A 26,836-nucleotide genomic window follows, 5' to 3' on the forward strand; every position below is an offset into this window, starting at 1 on the left:
TCATGTATTTGTTGTAGTCTAATACACTTTCAGGTTCTTTTTTATTATTATTGTGTATTTGGTTTTTCTACATTTTCTTTGAGTGTCAATCAAAGTGGCATTGTGTATTGTACAGATCTTTTGTATCAGTTTAGTTTTCAAAGCTCTCTGTACATGTCAGAGTACTTCACCTTTCCATTGATGACAAGCTTCAAACAAATTGACTTTTGTGCACTTTATTTTTTCCGGAAATCCTCTATTTTGCCATATTGTTCCACAAACTTGAATTTTCTTATCAAGTAACTTCTCTGCAAGTTCTGCACTGTTACAATAATTATATATTTAGAGGTGATGCCACTTTGCATAAGATGATGTCAATAGTTCCATCACTGTTTTTGCTAAAGGCTGAATGAGGAAATGCATCTGAATGAGTATGCCATATTTCGTAATTTTCGATGGATTGTAAACTTTAAAATTTAACCATCCATGCCACTATATCATTCCTTCATCAGTTGAGATGTTTCGACTTAGATTAAAAGTTTCTTTACACTTTTTGGAAAAATAATCAATTACAAATTGCAGTTTGAAAAGCCGGTTGGCTTTATCCAGTTTATTGTTGTTGTCCGAAAAATGTAAAGATGATAATATTTGCCTTAATGGGTTGCAGGACATCGTTTTGCGAAATATTGATGTGTCTATCGATGGATTCACTGACCAACAATCATTGGTCTTTGCTTTTTCTACAACTCCCATAAGGATAGCAAGTCCAAAGCATTTTCTAAGTTCGTGTCCCATAACGTTGGAAAATTTGGCATTTTTTTTTTAAATCCAGTTTCCTCCTGTTGCAATTTTGACTGGAGTACTTGTTGGTTTCATTGCCAATATATTGAAATATATTGATCCCAATATATAATTCTACAATATTCTTGATGCTTCGTGTATCTTTGGCAAATATGTTTGGACACAAGAGATCCTTCAGATTTATTATTGGTCCTTGGTAAATCAAAGTCTGATCACTGTGCACTGTCTTCTTTGTCTGATTCATCGGAATCAGTTCGCAACCGTAGCGCTTACCAAATTCTTCTCAGACATATTTCACTATTTTCCCAAGATTCTGCTTCATTTTCGTTTTATATATACAGTGTCTTCTTCCCAATTGGCCAAGTCATCTGGAATGTCAGACAAGACATCTACGTATTCATTGTAAATAATTGTATCATCTCTTTTGTCTGTCATGATGAAAGGGCACAAGTACTTATAAAAACAAAAAAACTTCCTCAGGTGTGTAACTTAGGGTTACCTAATCAAAACACCAACAGAATGCAAAAGATACTAAAATGCTGTCACCAGCCACTGCGCGATACTATGCACATGACACTACTGTGGTGTCTCTGGCCGTTGACCACTATTTTGTGCACAACACCACTGTGGTGTCGCCGGACGGCATAGTGTTAACAAAGGGCTGTCAGCTCCCCCATAATGTTTTTCTTGACTTAGTCAGTGTTGTTAAATCAGTGTCCTTTCATGCCCCTTTTCACGTCTGAAAATAAGAAAAGTTTCACGGAGCCATGTCAGGTGAGTAAGGTGCATGGGGAAAAGGAACTATGCCATTTTTCATCAAAAACTATCTAACAAAGATTGCGATATGTGCAGGTGCGTTGTTGTTGTGGAAGAACCAGTCTCTTGTCTGACACAAATCGGGTCTTTTTTCATGAACACTGTTGCACAGTCTTCCTAAAACTTCTAAATAAAAGGTTTAAGCACAAGCTCTCAAAGTTTTTTCAGTATTTTCGTTGATTCAGGTAGGTAATGGATGTCCAAAACTAGGTTTATCATCAATCGACATGTCACCATTTTTAAATCGAGCAAATCACTTGTATACTTGAGTTTTTCCCATAGTATCGTTTTGGTATGCTGTTTTCAGAATTAAGTTTCAGCAGCATTTTTACTGAGTAGAAACAAAATTTCACAGCTGCACATTGTTCACTTAAACTTGCCACCATAAAAAATGACATAAGAACAAAACAGTGCTAGCAAAAACGATCACTGCAGATGAGCAGAACAAGCCAGATCGACACCACTTGGGGCACTGAACTGGCAATGAGTTGTGCTATACGTGCCTAGCAGCAGAAATGCATACAACACAAGCTCAGCCCATGGCATTGTTGTTCTGCTTTTTTAAATTCTTTTAATATCTTCTCATAAGTGTAGAAGTAATAAACTCTAGTAGTTAAGTTTTCCTCCTGTTCAAATGTCTCCCACGTTTTGCCGTCTCTACACTTCATTTTTTTTTCTTATGTGTCATCGTCATCATCACATCATGATGTTTCCAGTCCCAGGCTGGATATGTTTGGAACATAAGCCTTGCCAGTCCTCCCCTCTTTTTATTTTTTCCCCATGAAACACACTCTTCCACAACTTTCAGCCATATACCCCTTGGTCTTCTTCTTGGTAGTTTCCTTTGCATCTCTGTTTCATGCATCTTCTTGAAAATATTCTTGTTTTCCATAACATGTTACTATCCTGTTCTGCAAGCGCTTCTCATTCACTATTTTCCTTATTGTCTCATTCCTCATCCTCTCTTTCTTCATTACTCCTATCTTGCTTTCGAGGAACTTCATTTCACATGCCAGAAACCTGCTTACTTCTATTTTTCTCATTACCTATGTTTCAGAGGCCTTCCTGTTTTCCCAGATCATCTCGTCATCCACGAGCACCATTGCTTTCATCTTGTCTTCTCCAGCTTTTTTTGCCAACTTAGTCGTTATTTCATACAAGACCACAGTGAAGAGGAAATGTGACTATGCACTGCCCTGTTTCACTTCAGTTGTTTGCTGGAAGCAATCTATCTTTTCATATCCCACTTACACACAACTCAGATTTCCACAGTACCCTGCTTGTTATCTCTCTTTTCCACTTTTCTCTTTCCTAGTGCTTCTCAGACCTTTCTTCTACAGACTCAGATGCCTTTCCTACATTGTAAAGGCCATTTCAAGGTCCACAAATTCTTAGTGATACTCCTCGAGCTGCCTGCTCCACGAGCTGCCTCACTGCAAATTTGAAGTCAATAGTTGACCTCCCATGACTGAAGCCATACTGCTCTTACCTGAATTTGTTCTCTACACTTTTTCAACTTCTGTCCTCGAGGTTCTTTTTGTATACCTGTGCACAGTGTGGTAGCAGTGTGACTTCCCTGTAGGTTCTACAATCCTTCCATTCTTGAATACAGGGATGATTAGTGCCCTCTTCCAGTCCTAACACCACCTATCTCATCAAAGGCAGGGCTTCATGTGAAACCAGTCATGTGATCTACAAGCTAAGCTGCAACCACTGTGCTGCATTTTATGTAGGCATGACAACCAACAAGTTGTCTGTCTGTATGAGCGGCCACCGAGAAACTGTGGCCGAAAAAAACAGTGGACCACCCTGTAGCTGAACACGCTGCCAAAGATGCTACCCCTGATCTCAGTGACTGCTTCACAGCCTGTGCCATATGGATCCTTCCCACCAACACCAGCTTTTCCGAATTGCGCAGGTGGGAACTTTCCCTGCAGTACATCCTCCGTTCCCGTAACCCTCCTGGCCTCAACCTTCGTTAGTCATTGTCCTCACCCATCCAGCCCTCTCCCTGTTCCCATTCCAGCATTACACAGCAGTCAGTCATTTCACCAGCACAGCCAGTCTTTTAATTTCTTTTATTTTTATTTCTCTCCTTTCCACTACTTACTCCCTCCCCCCTCCTCACCTTCCCTCCTACCCTCCCCCCTCCTCACCTTCCCTCCTACCCTCCCCCCTCCTCACCTTCCCTCCTACCCTCCCCCCTCCTCACCTTCCCTCCTACCCTCCCCCCTCCTCACCTTCCCTCCTACCCTCCCCCTCCTCACCTTCCCTCCTACCCTCCCCCCTCCTCACCTTCCCTCCTACCCTCCCCCCTCCTCACCTTCCCTCCTACCCTCCCCCCTCCTCACCTTCCCTCCTACCCTCCCCCCTCCTCACCTTCCCTCCTACCCTCCCCCCTCCTCACCTTCCCTCCTACCCTCCCCCCTCCTCACCTTCCCTCCTACCCTCCCCCCTCCTCACCTCCCCTCCTACCCTCCCCCCTCCTACCCTCCCCCCTTCTCACCTTCCCTCCTACCCTCCCCCCTCCTCACCTTCCCTCCTACCCTCCCCCCTCCTCACCTTCCCTCCTACCCTCCCCCCTCCTCACCTCCCCTCCTCACCTCCCCTCCTCACCTCCCCTCCTACCCTCCCCCCTCCTACCCTCCCCCCTCCTACCCTCCCCCCTCCTACCCTCCCCCCTCCTACCCTCCCCCCTCCTACCCTCCCCCCTCCTACCCTCCCCCCTCCTACCCTCCCCCCTCCTACCCTCCCCCCTCCTACCCTCCCCCCTCCTACCCTCCCCCCTCCTACCCTCCCCCCTCCTACCCTCCCCCCTCCTACGCTCCCCCCCCTACTACCCTCCCCCCCTCCTACGCTCCCCCCCTACTACCCTCCCCCCCTCCTACCCTCCCCCCCTCCTACCCTCCCCCCCTCCTACCCTCCCCCCCCTCCTACCCTCCCCCCCTCCTACCCTCCCCCCCTCCTACCCTCCCCCCCTACCCTCCCCCCTCCTACCCTCCCCCCTCCTACCCTCCCCCCTCCTACCCTCCCCCCCTCCTACCCTCCCCCCCTCCTACCCTCCCCCCCTCCTACCCTCCCCCCCTCCTACCCTACCCCCCTCCTACCCTACCCCCTCCTACCCTACCCCCCTCCTACCCTACCCCCCTCCTACCCTACACCCCCCCTCCTATGCTCCCCCCTCTCTCCTACCCTCCCCCCCCTCCTACCCTACACCCCCCCTCCTATGCTCCCCCCTCTCTCCTACCCTCCCCCCCTCTCTCCTACCCTCCCCCCTCTCTCCTACCCTCCCCCCCTCTTACCCTCCATCTAAACTGCAACACTTCACTGCCTGCCACATGGCATGTGCATGAATATGCACAAGACGCTATGACATATGTTCATATGGTCGACCCAACTGTTTCGTTTATCCATGATAATCCAGCATGGCCCGAGATAAAAACTTCTGTTGTCCGTGTGATAGACATGATTTGACTGCACAAATATGCAAGCAAAAACTCACTAAATTGATGGACTTATCTGTGAAGCATCACATTTATGGTGAAACTCACATAAAATTGCAGTGTTAAATGGCAGAGGTTTTTCTGTTCTTACTCAATGTGCCTGGCGCCATGGGAAAAACACTCCTCATCAGTTTGCTATTGGCTCATAGTAAATCTCACCATTATTAAATGGTGGGTGAATAATGCATTTGGCACTTAAATTGCCATTGGATATGCATTTCTCAGAAGCTCCAACAAGTAACAGTTCAGAAGGATCTGGTGTGACTAAAGTTGTGAAACTTTGCAAGATCATTCTGACATGAATGCACATAGAGCTTAAGAAATCACTTGTAACACTTGATTGAACTCTTTAAATATTTATGATCAAATGTACAGCCACTCTCTTTTTATTGTCTGGCAACTCGTCAAAATCTTCCAGTGATACCTACATCAACACCAGCAGGTAAGCTCAATGTTTTTTTCAAAGCATAGGATCTTTGGAGACGCGAGAAAACTCACATTAAAGACCAATGTTCACGTACATTTGCAGTGTGATGTGTTGGCAGCCACATATTCAGAGCAGCTATTAAACACTAATGAAGGAAAAGTACCAGTTGATGCTACCACAAAATGTCTTTCATTTCGATTGAATTTTTGCGTCTTTGTGCCAGACATCAAACATCTCTTTCAGAAAGTTTTTCCATGAATTGTCACCAGTTATAAAACCCAGAGGGCTTTGCAAATGTGCTATTTTGGCAACAAAAAGCATAAACATCAATACAATCAACCGTGCACTTAAAGTACAAATTGCAGACTATTCTGTTACCTACAAATCGATTGACAGCATCATGCATGTGAACAAAGTAGTTAATTGTCCAGTCGGGTTTTGAAATTTGTTCGATATTCCTAGTATGCACTGCACAAGTCAGCATGGCAGTTAATCTCGTGTGGAACATTAATCCACCCCACTCGTGTAATGAAGCAAGACTTGCTCTAAAGAAACTGATGCCGACTTTCCTTGAAGCAACTATTCTTACTAGAAAGTCAAAAGGAGATGATGTACTCATTCCATGCATTACCATCGTTCCCTTCGGCATGCCATTTGATTTAAAATGACTGCACTTCCCCATTTGACTTACATTCTCAATGGCCATCAACAAGGCAAAGGTCAGTCACCTGAAGCTTATGGATTGAATCTACAAAATCCATGTTTTTCACACATCCTGTTGTATGTTGCATGCTGAAGAGTCTGACATCCAAGAAATTTGTTTTTACTGAAGATGGAAAAACAAAAAAAAAAAAAAATTGTCTATTCTAAAGCACTGGAATACTAAAGTGAGCAAAATCATCATTTATAGTTTTCTTTATATATCACTCAATTTCATTAAATGTATTCATTATTGACAATGAAATAAATTTCATTCTTTCTGTCATTCATTATTAAACAAAATAACTCTTTCAAAATTCAGATGGTATTCTTGCAATTACTTCTTCTGTAGCAACAATGTGCCGGGTACCAGCTAGTGCTTGCAAAACCCATGCTGATTTGTGAACATAAGCTTGTTCAGCTCAAGGAAATTTACTGTATTCAAACTGTATGTTCAAGAATGATGTTAAGGGTATTGCTCTATAATTTTCCAGGTCCATTTTTTTACTCTTCTTATGTACAGGAGTCACTGATGGTTTTTTTCCAGTTCTTTGGGGCTTTGACGTGGGTAAGAGATTCATGATAAATGCAAGCTACCCCCCTGCAGGTCCATAGGTTAGAATGGGCCCGAGGTATTCCTGCCTGTCGTAAGAGGCGACTGAAAGGAGTCTTACACGTTTCGGCCTTTGTGATGGTCCCCTGTAGGGTTTGACCTTCATTTTACAAAATTTTCCCGAAGAGCGAGCCAATTGGGAAGGGCGCCTTACTTGGTGCATCGTTTCCATCAGGCGCTGAGACCTATCGCATCCTTCACTGTGGATCTGCACTTCTGCTCATTCTCAAACTGTTAGGCGAGGTCACCCTCCTGGGTGCATATTTTTCTATCAACTGTGCATTATCGTTTTTTTACGCTGATGATGATAAAGGACTTATTTGCTTGGTTACACTTGATATCCAGCACGGTAGCCAGTCTGTTGTGGTGGGGCTGCCAACTACCCTGTTGGCTGTAGCCCCCTGACCACACAGGGATCTCTCTGCTGATGCCTGTGCCGTTAACTCCCCATATATACCAAAGGGTAGATGCCCATTCTCCTGGTGCATCGGGACTCCTGCCAGTGACCATCCTGCCAGGTGGCCTTTTGCTGCTGCTGGGTGGCGCCCGTGGGGAGGCCCCCTGGTCGGAGTGGGTGGGATCAGGGTGGATGACACGTGATGAAGCATAGTACATCACCTCTTGCTGCTGGTCAAACATCAGCAGTCTCTAAGTGCTCACGGGCTCAATTCAGTGCACAGAAGTACGACCCCAAATCGTTCCCCTCCTTGGCCATACCTTGGGAGGAACATCAGGCTAAGGATGGCAGCGGCTCTTACTCGCCCGGGTACCTTGTATGTTCGAGAGCTGATAGGGAATCTTTCATGACGATGAAGCCTCAGTTTTTTGTTGAGCATTTAGAGGACAAGTTTGGGGAGGTTGAGGGCTTGTCCAAACTGAGATCTGGGTCAGTCTTGATTAAAACAGCATTCTCTGCCAGTCACGGGCTTTACTCACTTGTGGTCAAGCTGGGGGATGTTTCTGTAACCATCATGACCCATAAGAGCTTAAATGTGGTCCAGAGTATCATATTTCTCAGGGACCTTCTTTTGCAGTCCGAAGATGAGCTGCGAACCAATTTAGAACTACTATGTGTATATTTTGTTTGGCGTGTCCACCGTGGTCTGAGGGATAATCAGGTTGCCACCGGTGTCTTCATCTTGGCCTTTGAGTGTGATCCATTACCTGAGGAGGTCAAGGTGATGGTCTAAAGGTGTGATGTAAAACCCTATATTCATCCCTCCAATGCGGTGCTTTAAATGTTGAAAGTTCGGTCATATGTCATCCTGCTGTACTTCCAATGTCACATGTCGAGATTGTGGACATGTCGAGCAACACATTTTCAGTCAACAACAGTCCAATGCCGACAGACCTAGGCGAGGCATAAAGCTTTGTGTGGTGCAGTCATCAAGGATATACGAGTGGATCTTCGGCTGCGCCCCATATTGATAATGTTCAGTTGAATGGTTCACACACTGACTTCTGTTGCATTGAACAATTCTTTTCAGTCGTCATTGGTCCCATTCTTGCAGGATCTTTTTCTGGCTGCAACGATGTTGGAGGTTTGACGTTTTACTGAATTCCAGATATTCACAGTACACTTGTGAAATGATCAAATGGGAAAATCCTCACTTCTCCACTACCTTTTAGATGCTGTGTCCCATTTCTCCTGTGCTGGCTATAACACCACTTTCAGACTCGCATAAATCTTGAACCTGCCACTGTAGCAGCAGTAACCGATCAACAATTGGGCCAGACACTTGTTGTCTTATATAGGCATTGCCGACAACAGTCCCGTATTCTGCCTGTTTATATATAATCTCTGTATTTGAATTTGCGTACCTATACCACTTTCTTTGGCACTTCAGTGTATCATGGCAAGAATGCGATTTTGAAACCAGATTTTAAAATTGAAAAAATATCCAGGGGTAAATGTGGACTCATCCATATTTTATGGTTATGAAATGCAGTTTAAAACTGAAGAATTTCCAAAAAGGTAGGATATTAAGATGATGTGATCTTGATAAATTAAGAGAAGTGAATGTTGAGAGTTCCAATGGTAGTGCTAGGCAACAATTGACCGAAACGGGGAAAGGAATACAATGGAAGATGAGTGGATAGCATTTAAAGAGTGGCAGGAATGAGTCACAAATGCAAAAAGAGAAGACTATTAAAAACCAATGGGAACACACATTGAACTTATTTGACAAAAGGAGAAAATATAAAAATGTAGCAAATGAAATGAGTTAGAGAGAATAGTCGAAAAAAGATTGACAGAGTGCAAAATGTCAGAATAGAAGTGTGACCCTTTAAATGCATGCATGATTACTGAAAAGATAAATACTGCTTGTAGGAAAATTAGAGATTTATGTAGAAAAGAGAATATGAATACGAAGAGTTCAGATTTCTGGAATGCGTGAATATTACAGAGCAAAGAGTGTAATATGCTCGGACAAAAACTAAGAAGGAATTATCCGAATAGAATGGAAAAATTGCAGATGTGAAGTACACATACAGCAAAACAAGAGATTAAGTTTTAGAAAGATTGGATGATTTATTTAAGAGGAAGACCTTCACAAATTGAGCAAGTCAACAACACCGTCATCTCCCTATGGCTGTTACACAAGAAGCTATCTAGCCTGGCATTGATTGATAGAGCTGTTGGATGTCCTCCTGAGGCATCTCTACGTCTACATCTACATACTTTGCAGTCCACCATATTGCATGTCGTAGAGGGTACTCCATACCACTAGTAATCATTTCTTTTCTGTTACGCATGCAAAAAGAGCAAAGGAAAAACAACTGTCTACAGTATACAACTCTGTATGAGCCTTAATTTCTCGTATCTTATCTTGGTGGCCGTTACATGTAATGTTTGTTGGAAGCAGTAGCATCATTCTGTAGCCAGATTCAAATGCTGTTTCTCTCAATTTTCTTTGTGCTTTCGAAAAGAATGTCACCTTTCCTCCAGGGATTCCAATCTGAGTTCCTGAAGCATGTCTGTAATGCTTGGGTATTGTTTTACTGTACCAGTAACAAATCTAACAGTCCAGCTCTGAATAGCTTTGATGTCCTGCTTTAATCAGAGCTGGTATAGACCCAAAATACTCGAGCAGTACTTAAGAGTAGGTTACACTAGTGTCCTAAATGTGGTTTCCATTACAGGTGAACCACACTTTCCTAAAACTCTTCCAATAAACGAAGTCGACCTTTCGCCCTTCCCTACCACAATCCTTAAATACTCGTTCTTTTTCATATCGCTTTGGAATATGCCCAATATTTAAACGATGTGATTGTGTCAAGCAGGACATGACTAATGCTGTATTCGAACATAATGGGTTTCTTTCTCCTATTCATCCACTGTAAATTACATTGTCCTACATTTAGAGGTAACTGCCATTCGTCACACCAACTAGAAATGTTGTCCAAGTCATCTTGTATCCACCTACAGTCGCTCAATGCTGATACCTTACTGTTTACAACAGCATAATCAGCAAACAACTGCAGATTGCTGCGCACCCTGCCCTGCAAATTGTTTATGTATATAGTGAATAATAGTGGTCCTTTCATACTTCCCTCAGGCACTCCTGGCTATACCCTTTTCTCTGATGAACACCTGCTATTGAGGACAACACACTGGGTTCTATAACATAAGAAGTCTTTGTGCATTCACATATTTGTAAAAATCTCCCATCTGCTTGCACCTACTTTAACAATCTGCAATGGGGCAATGTCAGACACCTTCCATAAATCTAGATCTATGGAATCTTCCTTTCTGTCCTTCATCCATAGTTTGCAGTACATCACATGAGAAAATGGCAAGCTGAGTTTTGCATGAGCGATGCTTTCTAAAACCATGCTGATATGTGGACAAAAGATTCTTGGTTTCAAGAAAAACGAGAATGCTTTCAATGATTATGTAGCAAATGTATGTTGGGGATATTGGTCTGTAATTTTGTGGGTCCATTTATTTGCCTTTCTTGTATACAGGAGTCACCTGTGCTTTTTTCCAGTCGCTTGGGAGAAATATTCATGATAAATGCAAGCTAGATAAGAGACCAGTGCTGTAGAGCACTCTTCGTAAAGCGGAATTGGAGTTCTGTCAGGACCTGGCGACTTAGACTTACTTGTTTTCAACTCTTTCTGCCATTTCCCTGTGCCAGAGATATTCTTACTATGTCGTCCATGTGGAAGTTTGTTCGATTGTCAAACAGCGGCACGTTTGTATGATTCTCTTGCGTGCAAAGTTTCTTAAACCTGAAATTTGAAACTTGGGCTTTTGTTTTGCTATCTTCAACTGCCTCACCAGACTGATCAACCAGTGAATGGATGGAAACATTAGACCCCAGTAATCAATTTTACATAAGACCAGAATTTTCTTGAGTTCTCCACCAGACCTTTTGCTGGCATATCATGGGGGTGATAGTTCAGTGCTTCATCTGTGAATCTCTACTAACCTTTGCTTGTCATCATTTGCACATTCTCTTTTGAACCAAGAGTGCAACAGCTTCTGCCTCCTCAGCCTTTTCCAAATCGTGTTATTAAACCATGGTGGGTCTTCTCTGTCCTTAATCTGCTTACTAGGTGCATAATTCTTCAGACCGTGGTTTACAATCTGTTTAAACTTTGCACATAATTCTTCTATGTTCACCATAATTTAACTAAGTGATGTCAGTTAACTGTTTGCCAGTTGGTGCCCCTTTTTGCAGAAACACTTTTCTAGCCTTCTTAACTGATTTATTAAGTTCATTATTAAGACATCATCATTGATCATCCCCATTTCTGTACTGACCTTGTCGATAAGGTTCAGCCTATGTATAGCTACAAGGTCTAAGATATTTCCATTGTGTGTGGGCTGACAAACCAGCTGCTCAAGACAGTTTACTGAAAATGTGTTCAAAAGTACTTCACACAATTGTCTGCCTGTCCCCTGTAATGAATCCACAGATACGCCACTCTATAAAGATTAGTCACCTCCAACTAGTATTGCATAATCTGGATATTTATGCACTGCTGACTGTAGACTCTTTGAATAACAGTAGAACTGTCACAGTAGAATCAGCTGGCTGGTGAAACATCTGATCTAGACCTGTTATATGTGACCAGATAAGTTCATTGTCACACTCAACTTTGACCTCAATAGAGAATATTTTTGTCAACTGAAATGAATACTTCCCTCCTATGGCCTCTAATCTGTCTTTTTGACGTATGTTCCATGACTCACTAAATATCTTGGAGGTTTCCACTTGAGGTTTTAGACAGCTCTCGGTCCTGAGAATAATTTGAGCACAAGAACTTTACTGGAGGGCGGTAAATGCAGGAACTGTGTTACGAATACTTAGACGATTTACATAGGAAATTTTGACAGTTGAAGTGTCATTACTTTAAATGCCATCTGTCTTCCCTCAGACTACTGCCTAGCATAAAAATTCCTCATGTGCAATCCATGAGTACTCTTTTACCCAAGAAGCTGCTTCCTTGATGTATTGCATCCCTGGCCTATCCAGGGGAATTCCACAAATCCCCAACCAATAATGCAGGTCTAGAAATCTGCAGCCAGTCCTTTGGTTGAGATCCTCACTTGCCTTTAAACCAAAGGAGTCTGATAACTCTGGGAACGATGCTGCAAATTGCAAGCTCTGCCAGCATATGGCACTTCTGCCAGCTATCTGTATGAACAAAGGATGGCCCCAGAATCCCTGCAACAGGTGTCTTTGCTACTGATGTGAACTGCAGCTTGCAGACATCTGCACATTGCACACTCTGTAGACACAGGTAAGGCTGCCTCCACATCTCAGATGAGAGCCTCTGGCAGATATACTGAACTTACATTGACTTACTTTCCAGCCCTGAATGCCAAATGCCTAAGGGGCTTCATAATGTGCCTAATGTTGAAGCTCCCGATAACTAGTAAACCTCTTCCCCCGTGTACCTGCTCAGACTGTTTGTTAATATAACATCCTTCTGATTCAGTTGAACCCGTATTATATGTAGTATTCACTAGTTGTCCTACTTAGCGTAAAGATAAATCTGCAGGAAAATAATGCTGTTATCATAACGTGAAGTAATTTAGGTATTTGTGAAAGTTTTTCCACCTAAGTACACAAATGAAAATGCGTTGCCATTGTTCTTGTTTTGTTTTTTAGGTTGCTAAGCAGTCCAATAGAATTGGGCTAATCTCTGATTGGGCCAGGTTGGAAAGCAGCACCAATCCACATTGGCATGACAAATTTTTAGAAGCTTTATGTATTATTCAGAATTATAAATTGATTCGGAAGTTGGGATTTTCTCGATCAGATGTTGATCTGAGGTGAGAAATAAAATGGTTTCAGTGCTTTGCTACTAGTTTTTAAGTTTTTATTTACAGAGGAAAAAAAGTAGTATATTGGAGAATATTTGAGGATACTGGTTTGATCTTTCATCAAGAGATTGAGAAGCAGAAAATAAAAAAAGTTTTAATGGTGAGAGCAATATCACACACAATTTACAGAAAAGGATGTTTTGTGAGAAATTTGAATGGACATTCCATTCTTTTGGAGTGTAAATTTGGTGGATTATTTATAACAAAATGTAATTGTATGCTGACTTGTACCTTGAACTGTGAAAGGGTTGCAGAGGACTCAGTGAAATGAAATTTTGAAAGAAGTTCTTAACAATATTTGGTGTTTAATATTTTTGTTTTAGCTAATTTTAAATTTTAATTTTAGGTGATGATAATTACACAACCATAAAAAATTATTTTATTTTAAATGGGTAGCACCTTCTAACTTTCTGGTTGTTAATACTTACCTTCACTAAACTACACACAGATGATTTATTAGGTTGTTTGTGCTAATGCGCTTTATAATAATAAATGTAATGACTCAGTTTGAGACACTGAAAGGTTGACAGACAACATAAAGCAGATGAAAAATGTTCCTGATCTTTAGGATGAAGTGGTCCTACATACTGTGCACACTGCCGCCGCCCCCCCTCCCCTCCCCTCCCCTCCCCCTCCCACTCCCACTACCCTGCCCCACTTCCCCCAATGAGACCCATTGTTCTGGAACTGCAGCCTCGATTAGACTATTGACTACTCAACAGTGCCACTATAGAGCGAATGGTTACACTAGTCCTTCCATTGTGTGTTCCACCTTGGGACTTTCTGGTATCGTAATAATGTCATGTTTGTTTCGAGGGTCAGTGTATTGTGATGCTGTGAGGAAGATGACATTATAGTATAAATGCCAATCTTGTTTTCAGGAGTCATCCTGATTTACATGTTCGACGTTTTTGCTAGAGTACTTCAGGCAAATGATAGTTTCTTCAATAAGAGAAAACCAGATTTTTACCTATTTATTGCTTTCCTAGTTGGTGCTCCATATCTCTTACCCTCATTGTCAGTCAAATATTAAACCATCTTTTCTACTCAGTTTACAGCTTCCTTCTTTCTGTATCATCAGTAAAGAGGCCCCTCTCCAGTTTCAACTCTTAGGAGATATTATGTTAAACGAATGCTTTTAGAGTTAATTTCTGAATAAATTGTCACAGTAAAAAAAGAAAAAAATTCTTGTGGTAGCACAGATGAAATGGAATTAAAGTTTTATGCGTATACCTTAACTGAAGTTCTTAAATCAGTCTTTCCCAGACTTTGGAGTCACGAAGCCTGTAAGGAATTCTTAATACCTTGAGGAAAAGTAATTATAGTTTGCATATTTAATGCTATACAGCACCACACAACATGCCAAATGCATTAAATATACCCCTTTTAAAAAATAAGTGGACAACTACTCCCAAGTCCCATACAAGTTCAATAAAATTTGCGGTGGTAACAGGAATTCTAAGATGCAGAAAAAAAAGAAAGCTTTGGACTTCTGTTTTTAAGGTGAGCTTGTCAGCCCAGTGTTGTTGATCTACAGGTTAGCGGCAGCATTTACAAATTTTAATTTATTTTTTTAATGGAGATGATATAAGCTAACACTTAAATTTCAGCTTTTGTAGAATGTAGCCTAAGCATTCTACTAAATTATAGCAGCCAGATGCCAAGTTGATTTCTATGTTAATGCAATAAATAATTCTCTTGTACCTGTAAAGAGCTTCAGCTATTATTCCATTTTTAGTGAGTTTGATGTATCATAGTATATGAATTTTAATTAAAAATTTTACTTCTTTGTATCCAGATTTTCCAATTTCATTTTCATTACTTAGCCCCTGTTTCAGCCACACTATTTGCAAATTACTACAGTTAAATTTTAATTGCGCGTTTCACAGAGACTACATTCTGTAAATGTATAGAAGTTTAAAATGTTGCACCAGTCCCTTTCTAACACAATTTGTATTGGGTTCTATACTTTCTTTCAAATTCAAACATTCAATCAATTTTTCATAGGTTTCATCAGTAGAGCTAATACATACGCGGGAAGCTCAGTTTTTGTTGTGTGTTCAAACATTACTTCATACACATGAAATACTGCTTTTTGATGAAGTGGATTCGTGTGGTAAGTCACATTTTCCTTTCTTACAGAAATGGGAAATGTAGTGTTTTGCTTTGGTTCTAATGCCCTGACACATCCATCATTGTAATTATCAGCTCTCTTTGTACCTTCTTTGTAGTGCACAATTTGTGTAGATTGAGATGGTTTTGGGTGGGTAGTCTCTTAGTTTCATGTTCCTTTTTCACTTTATTATAATTGGCACTCCCTTCAAGTAAAATATTTATGTGCTGTAATACACACACACACACACACACACACACACACACACACACACACACAGTACAGTACAGTACAGTACAGTACAGGGCAGGGTGTTTATAATTACACTTCTGCTATTTATGAGGCCTACCATGAAAAAAAAAAAAAAGAGTGATTGTAGGACAGTTTTACTTTCTGGAAACGTTCGCAAGGACATGCAGAAGAGAAACAATGAATAAAGCATTGAAAGAAACTCGTTTTTACATGAAGGTAATATTTGTTAATTGTATACAATGTGTACATACCAGATTACAAACATTGCTCACTGTGATAACCTTCTGTGTCCACAACAGCCTGGAATCACACTAGGGATACTATTTCACAATTGTTCGCAGCACTTTTCCAATGGTGGACCCTGAAATGTTCAGCTGTTGTGACACAGCTCATGTATTGCTTGAAGATTGCACATTGTATCAAGCATTCTCAGCCATGCCAACAATAACTTCAACAGTTCATGGTGCAATTGGCTATTTACCTCTCCCAGGAGCAAGTCTCAAGTCTCAAGTCTCCAGTTAATTTTAACTTCGGAACCACGTTTTTAAACTTGGGTGTGGAAAGAGGACTTCTCCATATTCCTTTAACCCATCGATACTTCTGAAGAGCAACAGCACTACTGCTATTGTTTTGATAAAAAAAAACCATGATGAGTAAATTGCTGTTCATGTTGCCCAGACCCATGGTTACTGTCTGTACCTGTAATATGTTCTGACACATTTTAACCAGTGTCTCCATATAAATACCGTGTCATGACATTTTACTACACAAGCAAATCCTGCAGTACACAATATGAACATCGTGTCTATAAAGTGTGGTACTCATATGGTAAATAGTTCCCAATGTACACTGACTCAAGCAGCAAAACAGTAATTATAACCACCTTGTATCTCGAGGTAACAGTTAGGTGATTAATACTCAGTTTAATTTTTAGCATATTGATGACCTAAAGATAGTATATTGTGGAACCATCATTAGCTGTAGTAATTACTTCTGTGTGTCAGGGTAAAAAATCAGATATGGAAAATGAAAAATAGAATGCTGTATCAACTGTTCCATGCAAAGGACATTTTACACAGGCTGTAAATGGTGCAGAATGTTTAAAAATAGTGTCCTCTATTTTTGCAAGAGATAGACTTTGGTCAAAACTAAACGTTTTCAGAAAGAAATACTTCTTGACTAATGGGCAGTTCTACTCTGATAGCAATCTGCCTTAAAATGGCCCCATAACAAAAAAAAATTTAGGGATTAATATCAGGTGAATGAGGGAAATTATTCTCTTCGATCTCCTCAACCAATCCACCTCCCGGGGGCTCGCCACTCTTTGGCGGGTTTGTGCTTGGCTACCACAGGGCCCCAGCCCTTGCAGCATCTTTTCCCTTCCGTGCTGCATGTCCATCCTCTTGTTATTTTTTCTCCTCCCTTGGTGAACATGTCTGGGGTGTTATTGGGAATGTTCCACATTGTCTGTCGCTGACATAAGAAGTCTCACTACTATTTTTCGTTCCCATTCCCTTTTCCTTTCTTTATTCATCTTCTCCTATCCTTCCTCCACATTGGCGTTTGAGGTTCCTCCTTTTCTTCCTCCTCCCTCTGTGCTCCTGAAGGCTGGCCCAAGTGTCTGACATGTTACAGGTGACTGGGTAATGCATAATTCCCAGCCATGGGTTGTCAGGTAGGGTTTTTCACATACTCCCAGTATAGGCCAGGCCTAGGGAAGCGTCACTGCCTGAGCTGCTACCTTCCCAAATGGCCGAATGGTCCTCCCATCCCTTGTGAAGGGGGCTTCCAGTTGGAAGGAGCGTACCATTAGAGACACTGGCAATCGTGGAGGATTTTCTCAGAATGAGCTAATCATTTTCACAAATAATGTCTATGAAACATAATGAATGAGGTTAATGTTTCAAACATCCTTTCAGCTACACCACGGTTCCTCATTGTTTCACATACTGAAGTCAGTCAGTCCTTTGCAATGGTAAATCCATTCGTTATTCAGAAAGGTGTTGAAGAAATTGCTGGTCCTGTGAAATCCTGCTCTTGTTCACGGAATGGCACTGTGCTTTTGGAGACTACTTCTGGTTCTCAAGCACAACTACTACTTGCCACTTTGCTTTTCCATGGCTATCCTGTTCATGTCAAGGCCCATAGAACTCTGAATTCTTCCTGTGGTGTTATTTACACTAGGCTGCTTGACGGTCTGCCTGTGGCCGAAATCCAATCATACCTCTCTGATCAGAGTGTCATTGCCGTCCATTATGAAAAATCAAAGCAGATCAAGAAATTATCACAGTCCAACCGTACATTCCGACTCTGATGCACTGGTACCAGTGTCGTCATTTCAACCTCACTTGAATGTCGTGTGGACACCCAGCCAAATGTGTATCATGTGGTAGGGAAGCGCACGAGGATGGTTGTCTGCCTCCTCTTCCCCACTGTATCAACTGCAGTGCCGACCATACTGCCTGCTCCGGAGAGCGTTCCCTGTGTCTCGAAGAGTGGGCTGTCCAGGAGATGCAAGTAAAAGAAAAAGTTTCTTACCCGGTCGCTCGCAAGTTATTGGCTAGTTCCAAACCCTGCGTTCTACCATGTGAGACTTGTAATACTGTGCTTGCTACATCTCGCTCTGAAGGACATGACCACACAGACATGCGACCTGAAATTCAGCTCCGAGGTTGTGAAATCACCTAGTGTCAAGGTAGCATCACCATCCCCTTGTCCAGCTGTGCAACAAGCCATCAAACTCTCACCTCGAGGGGAAAAGTCACCTGCTTCACAACCAGTAGGCTGGAAAGGACCATAGTAGTACTCTCGTGAAGACTTCCTAAAGCCCTCCAGCCAACCAAAACCTGAATCTTCCTCTGCTAACTGGAAAGGTTCAAATATGTCCAACAAAGGCAAATGGTCCTCTACTTCCCTGACTCAGAGATCCTCTTTAACAGTGTGTCACCACGTAACACCTTCACCCAGCCGGCCTCATTGCTGCAGGTGTGCACCACCAATCGTTTTTCTGTGTTGGACAGACCAACAGCACAAGAAAGCTGCTGCTTCAGTAGGCCTCATGGAGCAGGATCCTCCTGCCTCTGTGCCCTATAGAAGCGAGTCTTTGCAGGCTGGCACTCGACAGCTGCCGAGTTTAAACCTCTTCATTTTTTCCTCATCATGACTTTCCTCTGATGCAAAGTTTACAGCATTTCATCAAGCAAAGAGGATTTATTGTTGCTTTTACAATTGCAGTGTTCCCTTGTCTTCTGCTTTCAGGAAACAAAATTGTGTCCTCATGATGGCTTTCAGTTTTTGCATTTCTTCCTGGTCCGTTTATATCTTCAGCCTAAGGTTGGCATTCCATTTCATGTGGGAGGTCAGCATTCCATTTCATGCGGGAGTAAAGTCTGCTCATACAGGATGACATTCAGTCAGCCTATCTCCCTGCCTACCCATCTTCAAACTACTGCAGTTCGCCTTTTCCTTCCTTATGTGACGTTTTCCCTTTGTACCATTTATATCCCTCCATCATTCTATGTCACCAGGGCAGACTTCTTCCAGCTTATTGGGTAGCTACTTCATCCATTTCAGCTGCTCGGTGACCTTAATGTGCACCATCCCCTTTGGGGTTTTCCCAGGACCTGTCAGAGGTGTCCCTTTGGCTGACCCCCTTAATAAACTTAACTAACCTCTTCTAACGTAACACAGGAGCACCCACATTCCTTTCCGACTCCTGACACACCTATTCCCATTTGGACTTGCCCTTCTACACTGCCCAACTTGCCCATCATCTCGCATGGCCCGTCCTTTCTGACATCTACTCAAGCGACCATTTCCCATGTGCTATCCATTTGCTGACTCCTGCCCCACCTGTGTGCACACCCAAATGGTAGCTTTCTAGTCTGACTGGCGGCTTTACTCCTCTATGTCAACCTTCGAAGAACAAGATTTTCCCAGTTGGGATGACTCGGTGGAATACCTTACAAATGTTATCCTTACTGCTGTAGAATGTTCTATTCCTCACACTCCCTCTTTACCACAACATGTCCCAATCTCTTGGTGGACTGAGGCATGCCGTGACATGATTTGTGCGCCTTCAGTGGCAAACTGCATTCATAATAAAACATAATTTGTGTACAGTGTCATTTTGTTGTTTGGGGTAGCAAAAAAGCTAGCTGGATTTCATTCACTAGTTCTTTTAACAGTTCCACTCCCTCCCAACCCCCCCCCCCCCCTCCCCGCTACCTCCTTTGTCATGTGGGCCAACCTCCAACGGCTCTCTGGGACCAAGATCCATTCCCCAATTTCTGGCCTGACAGTAGCAGACAATCTCATTGTGGACCCTGTTGCTATCTCAAACACCTTGGGCTACCATTTTGCAGAAATTTTGAGCTCTTCATACTATCACCCTCCCTTCCTCCATCGGAAGGAGGCGGCCCAGGCGACACCCTTCTCTTCTCATACTTGAGTGCTACAATGCTGCCTTTACTATGAGGGAGCTAGATCGTGTTCTCACTTCATCCCGATCCTCTGCCCCAGGGCCAGACGCTGTTCACATTCAGATGTTGCAGTACCTTTCTTTTACAGGCAAGCACTTTCTGCTTAATACATACAACCACGTTTGGGCAGAGGGTACATTTCCCAGACACTGGCATGAAGCCCCTGTCCGGTAAGGACAAACACATTCCTTCCAGTTAAGGCCTCATTTCTCTCACCGGTTGTGATTGCGAGGTGATGGAATGTATGATTCATGCCTGGCTTGCATTTACTAACCACTGCACAGTGTGTATTTTGAGCGCGCCGTTCTGCAGTTGACAATCTCGTCACTTTGTCCACCATTGTCACAAATGGTTTTCTGTGGAAATCCTAGACTGTGGCTGTGCTTTCTGATTTGAAGAAGGCCTACAACACCTGATGGAGAATTGGTATCCTCTGTACTCTCTACATGTGGGGCTTTCATGGCAACCTGCCCTGTCTCCTTGAGGAATTTTTAAAAGACTGAGTATTCAAGGTGTGTGTGGGTTCTGCCTTGTTGGACACCTTTACCCAGGAAAATGATGGGCCTCAGGGTTTTATCCCGAGTGTTGTCCTCGTTGGTATCACCATTAACCCTGTAATGGCCTGTCTCCTGCCAAGCAACTCTGACTCCATTTTTGTTGACGATTTTGCCATCCATTGCAGTTCTCTGCAGATCTGTCTCATTGAGTGATGATGTCTTTAACGATGTCTCGATTGTCTGTACTCGTGGAGCATCGATAATGGCTTTTGTTTTTTCACTAAAAAAATTGTTGGTCTGAATTTCTGGCGGTGCAGTTGGTTTTTTCCACCGTCTTCACATTTTGGGCCTATTGCTGTTTAGTTCATTGAAACTGCAAAATTCCTGGGACTCATACTCAATAGGAAACACTCCTGATCCTCCCATGTGTCTTATCTGGCAGCCCGCTGTACGAGGTCCCTTAATGTCCCACGTGCCCTCAATGGTACTTCCTGGGGAGAAGATTGAACCACCCTCCTCTGTTTTTACAGGTTCCTTGTCCATTCGAAACTAGGCTACAGGTGCTTTGTTTTTGCATCTCTCAACACTAGCCACCATTGTGGCATCTGTCTGGCCACTGGCACCTTTTACACTAGCCCGGTTGAGAGTCTGTAAGTCGAAGCTTCTGAACTACCATTGTCCTACTGCCATGACTATCTCCTCAGCAGGTGTGCATGCCGTTTGTCTGCCGTGCATGGCCACACACCCTATGCCTCCTCCTTTGATGACTCCTTTGATCACCAGTATGGGGTGCGTCCATCTTCTCTGTTGCCTAAAGCTTTTCTGGTGGGTGTGAATCCTTCACCACTTTGGCTTCGTGCAGCGGCCCATGTTTACCTTGGCCTTCATTCAATTCCTAAGGCCTCACTCTATATTCTTCAATTCCATGACCTTTGTGTGGAACTTCACAATAGTACCGTTGTGCATGCTGATGGCTCTCGGACTGGCTGTGGTATCAGGTGTGCCTTCATCATTGGTGCCAACACTTTTCAGTATCTGCTTCCCGCACACTGCTCAGTATTTACAGCAGAGCTCTTCGACTTGCATCAGGCCACAGAGTACATCTGGCGACACAGGCTTTAAATTGTGGTGTCCTCTGCTCAGACTAGTCTCTCAGCGCTATTCAAAGTCTCTGTGCAGTGTACACCCCCATTCCTTAGTTCAATGAGTCCAATAAAACTGTGACTTGCTCAATGTTGATGGAGGCACTGTGATGTTTATGTAAGTTCCTGGTGATGTCGATCTGCCAGGAAATGAGGCTGCTGCCAAGGCTACAGTCCTCATACCTCTGCCCACTAGTTCCTATATTCCCTCCGGTGATATCTGTGTTGCCATCTGTCAGGAGGTGGTGTCACTTTGGCACTGGCATTTGTCCTCCCTTCATGGGCAGAAGCTCCAGATTATTAAGATTCTTGGAGTGGTTTGGATGACCAACTCTTGGCCCTGCCGCTGGGAGAGGTCATTTTAATAAGGTTGCATGTTAGCCATCGCCATTTAAGTGGTGCTCCCCCACCACTTCGTGCACATTGTGCCCAAGTTTTAACTGTCCTCCATTTCCTGGTGGAATGCCCATGTTTTAACCATTTATGTTCCCACTTGGGTTTGCCATCAAACATCAAAGTTATCCGCCATTTTAGCAATTGATGCATGGGTTGTTGACTGCGTTTTATTTTTTATTCTTAACATGTGGTGAAGGCCTTTTCTTTCCCTTTGTTTCTCTGTGGTGTATTTTATGTACCTTTCACCAAGTCTCTGTTTTTAGCTGTCTTCTCTTATGCTGACTGGGATTGATGTGTAGTAGTTTTTTAACTCCCCTCTGTCTTCGTGTTCTATACTTTGAGTTGGGTGAATGTGACCACAGTTGTTTTTGCATCCTAAAACCAAACAATCCATCAACCAATCCATATCTCACGGAATATTTGCATTTGGTACTATTCTATGGGGCATAGAAAATAAATGTGGAGCTCCAGTGTGCATAAAACTATCTATTATCTTTTGCTAGAATAAAATTTTGTAATAATGTGTGAGATTGTTGCGCAGCAGTTGTTGATAAACAGTTGCCTGTTAATTTTTCTTAGATTCTGCAGGAACAGTTCCTGCCACCACATTGGTACTAAAGTGAATCTGATAACCTTGCTGCCATGATTCTCAAGGATTTGAATAATTTGTCAATCTGTGATTACTGTGGTAATTTATTATCCCATTTTTTGTGAATCTAGTGCTCCGTCTTAGAATCCATTGGCAAAACTGTAATATGGCATGGTAGTCTTATGGCCCGAGAACTAGCACACGCTGTATGTGATTTGAATAAATAACAAATGAACGTCAATAGGAATACAGCCTTATTCACTGAGTACCTCAGCACAATCAATTTGGTCTGATAATCCCCTGTAAAAAAAACTACACACTTTTCAGACACCCAGTATATGATCATAATCACCACATCATACACCTATTGTTAATAAGAGGTAATGATAGACATTTTAGATATAGTCTTCTGAGATTTCTGTGATACATAAATCTGTTAAAATTTGTCAGGTGCTTTGGCTGACATTTCCATGTTATGAGTGGATCTTCTTCAGGACAATCCAACCCCCTGCAAGTCCACCTTGCTTGATGTTGAATTTCTTGAACTATATTTGTTGACACTGTCCTAGCTTTTATACAATGTTTACAATTTCAGCAGGATTCTTGAAAAACAGATCATTCTTACAACATGACAAATACTGTTGTGGACTTGATGTTTTTGTGCTCAGTAAGTTGTGCATACTCCAGCTGTGCATACTCGAACTGCACTATGAGAATTTGACTCAATGTTCTTCCTGGCTTCTGGCATTGTTCTGTGCAGATATGGTACTGATGCAGCAGATGTTCAGTTTTTGTATTAGTATTTCTTGGCTTGTGGGTCATTGAGTTAATGGTTGCAATTACCTACTGTTGGGAATACTGATCGGTAATTTTCATTGGCATGCTTGGTAGCCTTAGTCCTGAATGGGGAAGTCAGACGAGAATTAATATTTGTTGCAGTCTGAAAAAAACAACTGATAATGCATTAATTGCTTAATGGCAATGGTTCTGGTTGCTACAGAATAAAAGTACATTCCGTGGATACCTGCCTCAAGATGTAGTGGCATTAAGTGTGTCCTGTCTTCCTTTGTCACCATTGTGGCCATTGATTCTAGTGAGACAGTGTTTGAAAAAAACTTTTTCAAAGCTCTCATCAAACACTGTACATTTTCTAACTTCTTTCTCTTATGGTATGTCACTGATTCACAATAGAAGATGGTCCTTCATAGGCAGGTCTTCCAATTTATTTAAAATGTCACTAGCATTCAACTGGTTGGATTAAGAGTGTCTTGTGAAACATTAAAAATTTTAATAATGTACATATAAATTACTGAAGCTCATCTACAGAATAGTTCATATTGCTCTTGGTATGGTTTTTTTTTTCTTCAGACTACTCCATTGAATTATATGTAATCACTTTTATCTTCATTTTATAAGAATATGCATTTTTGACAATATCTTTGTGATTAAACTTCTCAGAGTAGTTATTCATGGTTTGCATATTTTCAGCCCTTCATTGTTAAGAACTTTTTCATTCATAATTTAATCTGCAACTACTTTTCAGTTGTAATACAAAACAATTTAAAGTAGTTTTTGTAAGTTCATGGTTCTGACTTTCTACAAGGCATATGGGTGATAAAATTACTTATATAGAATTAGAGAAGTTGTGTTGTTTTGTCAGTTACCATTAAGTGAAAGACATGTTATTATCTAGATTTTTCTAGTCTGTAATGTGCTTGAAGATAGAAATATCCTCAAATACAAAGCATTAATTTAGTTAAACATTAATTTATTGGAAACGGTCAAATTTTGGCTGTTCCTACAGAACAAAAAAAATAATGGTAATCAGTGGTTAGGAGACCATCATATAAAAAACAGTAACATATATTAATAAGACTACAGGGTAGGGTTTTGTGGGGAAAAATGCACCTACTTATGATTCTGTATAGAGGAAAGAAACATGAGTGAATTTCCTCCACTGAAATAGAAACAGGCAAATCAAATAGATAAAGATAGTATTAACTAAGGGCAGAACAACAAAACACAGTGGGTACAGGAACTAGAGCAAATACTAGTAAACAGTCTAAAAGATATTTCATTCAAATTTATAATCTTATACCAAATGAATTAACAAATGTCGGAGCTGATCTCCCATGGTACACAAAACACTGTCGCAGAAACAATGAAAAAAGCATGCCAAATTTAAACGAATGCACGATTCCCAAGATTGGTGATCTACAGAAGTTCAGAATTTCGCAAGGACTTAAGTGAAAGATGTTTATAATAGTTTCCATGACGAAACTTTATCTCGAAACCTGAAGCACAGTTCAGAGATTCTGTTTGTATGTAAAGTAGTGACAAGACACAATCAGTGCCTTGTCTGCATGATAACAATGGAAATACTATCAATGACAGTGATGCTAAAGCAAAATTGCTGAACACAGCCTTCCGAAATTCGATCACCAAAGAAGACAAAGTAAATATTGAGTCTTCTGCTCCCGATTGTATACCAATTATGTTCCATTCAGAGTATGCTGATGCAATACATTGATACTTAACAATCATATACAACTGCTCGTTCGACAAAAGATCTGTATTCAAAGATTGGAAAGTTGAGATGGGTAAGTTGCACAGATCCCACACATGTTCAAGAAAGGCAGTAGGAATAATCCATTTAATTACAGGTCCACATCATTAATGTCGATATGCAGCAGCCCTCTGAAACACACATAGTGTGTGAACATTATGAATTACCTCGAAGGGAATGGTCTCTTGACACACACTCAACAAAGGATTTCAAACTCAGTCTGTATTTCTAGAGTTCCTGTTGGAGATCACAGTTCATAGTAATTGACAGAAAGTCATTGAGTAAAATGGAATTTATTTCTGATATTACCAAAGGTAGAGTTACAGGCCCTAAGCTGTTCCTTATCTATATGAAAGATTTAGGAGACAGTCTGAGCAATAATCTTAGGTTGTTTGGAGATGCTGCTGCTATTTATTGTCCAGTCAAGTCATTAGAAGATCAAAACTAATTGTAAAATGATTTAGATAAAATATCTGTATGGTGCGAAAATTGACAGTTGTCCATAAATAACTAGAAATGTGAGTGCTAAAAGAAATCTATTAAACTTCAGTTACAGGGTTAATCAGTGAAATCTAAAGGTTGTAAATGCAACTGAATATCTAGGAATTGCAATTATGAAAAACTTAAATAAAAAAGAATACACAGAAAATGTGTGGAAGGCAAACCAAAGACTGTATTTTATTGGCAGAAGACTTAGAAGATTCAACAGATCAACAGACCTACTAAAGAATCTGTCTTCACTATGCTTACATCTTCTTTTGGAGTACTGTTGCATGGCATGGAGCCCTTGCCACATATAGGTTTATCAGAGTACATTGAGAAAGTTCAAAGAAGGGCAGCATGCTTTGTATTATTGAGAAATAGGGCAGAGAGTGTAACAGATACAATACAGAATATGGAGTGGACATAACAAAGATGTTTTTTGTTGCAGCAGGACCTCATCATGAAATTTCTCCTCAGATTACGAAAATATTTTGTCGATGCTGACCTACATAGGGAAAAATGATTATCATAATAAAATAAGGGAAATCAGAGTTTTCACAGAAAGAGATAAGTGTCTGCTTTGCCCAAGCTCTGTTCATGTTGTCCTTGTGCTGTTCAAGAATGGAAAAATAGAGAATTAGTGTGAAGGTGGTTAAGTGAATCCTCTGCCAGGCACTTAAGTGTGATTTGCAGAGTAACCATGTAGACATAGAGGAAGACTCAGTCTTCTTCTTGTGTAGTGTGGCCTACATTGCATTGTAATAGTATATTTATCATTTATTTACTGAATTTTTGTTTTTTACAGTAGTCTCTCTCTCTCTCTCCCCTCCCTCCCTCCCTCCCTCCCTCTCCCTCCCCTCCCTCCCTCCCTCCCTCCCTCCCTCCCTCCCTCCCTCCCTCCCTCCCTCCCTCCCCCTCACACACACACACACACACACACACACACACACACACACAGAGCATGACAGTGCAAGATGGGTAAGGTTTGTTTTATTATTTAGATTTATTGTTATCAGATCATGAGTACCTTACACTTGAGCCTCGTGTACTGCTGTGTTGTGGATGTAGATGAGTACTTTGAATAGTTTTCAAGCAGATAAATATTCCTTAGTGTAGCAAACCAGTTGTTAATTTATTGA

The 26,836-nt window shown here is 41.6% G+C and overlaps 1 protein-coding gene across 4 annotated transcripts in view; it reads left to right on the forward strand.

Annotated features, from left to right (window-relative positions):
• Window positions 1-26,836, forward strand: part of LOC126355834 (caspase-8) — a 116,544-nt gene that overhangs the window by 45,720 nt on the left and 43,988 nt on the right. For all 4 annotated transcript variants that reach the window (XM_050006304.1, XM_050006297.1, XM_050006287.1 and 1 more), the window contains exon 5: window positions 12,964-13,127. In XM_050006304.1, the coding sequence (XP_049862261.1) occupies window positions 12,964-13,127 (164 nt within the window). The remainder of the gene's footprint in view (window positions 1-12,963; window positions 13,128-26,836) is intronic.

The sequence above is a fragment of the Schistocerca gregaria genome, chromosome 1 (genome assembly GCF_023897955.1).
Source record: "Schistocerca gregaria isolate iqSchGreg1 chromosome 1, iqSchGreg1.2, whole genome shotgun sequence".
NCBI classification, from domain to species: domain Eukaryota; kingdom Metazoa; phylum Arthropoda; class Insecta; order Orthoptera; family Acrididae; genus Schistocerca; species Schistocerca gregaria.